General features: G+C 34.1%; 1 protein-coding gene across 1 annotated transcript; it reads right to left on the reverse strand.

Moving 5' to 3' along the window:
* Window positions 1-728: 728 nt before the first annotated feature.
* LOC106537352 (zona pellucida-like domain-containing protein 1) lies at window positions 729-1,194 on the reverse strand (the record flags this gene model as incomplete). The annotated part of the gene is given in 2 exon segments (XM_014034732.1): window positions 729-1,056; window positions 1,165-1,194. Coding segments are annotated over 2 exon segments (200 nt in total), but the record flags the coding sequence as incomplete, so codon positions are not given.
* Window positions 1,195-2,053: the final 859 nt, after the last annotated feature.

Below are 2,053 nucleotides of genomic sequence, written 5' to 3' on the forward strand. Positions count from 1 at the left end.
GTTCCTTGTCTCCTGACAGATGTTTCAGATGGTTTCTTGTCTCCTGACAGATGTTTCAGATGGTTCCTTGTCTCCTGACAGATGTTTCAGATGGTTCCAGATGTTTCAGATGGTTCCTTGTCTCCTGACAGATGTTTCAGATGGTTTCTTGTCTCCTGACAGATGTTTCAGATGGTTACTTGTCTACTGACAGATGTTTCAGATGGTTACTTGTCTCCTGGCAGATGTTTCAGATGGTTCCTTGTCTCCTGACAGATGTTTCAGATGGTTACTTGTCTACTGACCGATGTTTCAGATGGTTCCTTGTCTCCTGACAGATGTTTCAGATGGTTTCTTGTCTCCTGACAGATGTTTCAGATGGTTCCTTGTCTCCTGACAGATGTTTCAGATGGTTTCTTGTCTCCTGACAGATGCTTCAGATGGTTTCTTGTCTCCTGACAGNATATATATATGTTATATAATGTGTTGGTCACTCCATAATTGATTTATGGTTCCACATCATGGTTAGAAACTGGAAAATGCAATAACGATGCATKAAAAAGAAATCTAACCATAAAGCAACAACTGTATTTTTTTTTGTACAAAAACTGAACAATACTTCTTTGCAAATTTAAACAATTTACTTGCTTTTATATAGTGAGGACATTTCACAATTTATCCATTTTTAAATTCCTTTAACAGTGACGAGATTTATAAAATAATAATAATAAAGACATATCTGTTTAAATTTATTTATTTTTCATTTTATAGCACATCTACTGACCAAAACTGATATCTTTTTTTAATGAGGTATTAAATGTAATAAATACCTAAAACATGTCATATATAACACGTAATATCAGGATAAGAGCTATAAGAAGACAGTTTGGTATAATTAATATTAATATCATTTAAAGTTTGGGTTCATGACTCCTGAGGCTGCAGTTCTTTGGAGGCGGGACTTCTGSAGGAGGCGGAGCGACAAGAAGAAGAAGCCCACACTGACTCCGCCCAGAACGACCACAACTGAGATCAGAGCGCTGGTTAACGGGTTCATTAGAGATGGATCACCATGTGCTGGTGGACAAAAAAATAAAAAATAAATAAGATAGAAAAAAGAAAAAAAAACGTTAAGACTAATCGATAAATCTAGTTTTCAACATTCTAAACAATTTTTTTTCTTACCTAGTTGAGAGTTACTGATGGGAGTTTCATCTGAAAAACAAATTTGTGTTTAATGATTACACATAAATTGTCGTATTTTTAAAAATYTCAACCTGTCCTTCTAAAGCAAGCGTCAAACTCAAGGCCTGTGGGTCAAATGTTGCCTGCCTTTGCATTTTATGTGAGAGCTTCAAAGATGTTTTATTGTCTTAAAATAAGCTGCTTTAAAAGCAGAATTGACCATAAACGACATCTCTTATAATGTGGATTATTTTACCTGCAAAATGACGGCATCCCATCACTAGGTGGAGGTGCACAGGGTTCAAAAGTAGCCGAAATTTGCTGTGCAAATTCCAGAGGTTTATAGTAACTATGTATTTATTTCATTACAATGCTTAAGTAGTTTTTTTTTTTTGAGGATTTGTAATTTTGCCAACTACTGTTAAAATAGCTTCTTTTACTTTTACTTTGTAACATTTTAAAGCTAAAAATGATACTTTTACTTCCTTACTTTAAAATGTAACGAAATTATACAGTTACTCGTTACAAAATTAAATACGTTCAAACTCATCATGAAAGAAGGTGTTTCTGCACTCTAAAAACATGAAGTGTTGAATTTACTCAACAAAGTCACGTCAACTGGCTCCACGAAGTCTTGTTGAGTAAATTGAGCGAAGAATATATTGCTCAGTTTACTCAACCTGGCTTAGTGGAGCCAGTTTGGTTCAGTAAATTCAACTGTTTATTAGAGAGTGTGTAAAAGTACTTTTACTTTTACTTTCCCAATTTTTGTGAACAGTTTTATTACTTTTACTTAAGTAGTTTTCTCAAAGTCCTTTTCTGGTCATATGTTACTTTGACTTAGTTATTTTTTTGCAAGTACATTATAGACCTCTGGTAAATTCTACAT

Source organism: Austrofundulus limnaeus, unplaced genomic scaffold (assembly GCF_001266775.1).
Source record: "Austrofundulus limnaeus strain Quisiro unplaced genomic scaffold, Austrofundulus_limnaeus-1.0 Scaffold2263, whole genome shotgun sequence".
Classification (NCBI taxonomy): domain Eukaryota; kingdom Metazoa; phylum Chordata; class Actinopteri; order Cyprinodontiformes; family Rivulidae; genus Austrofundulus; species Austrofundulus limnaeus.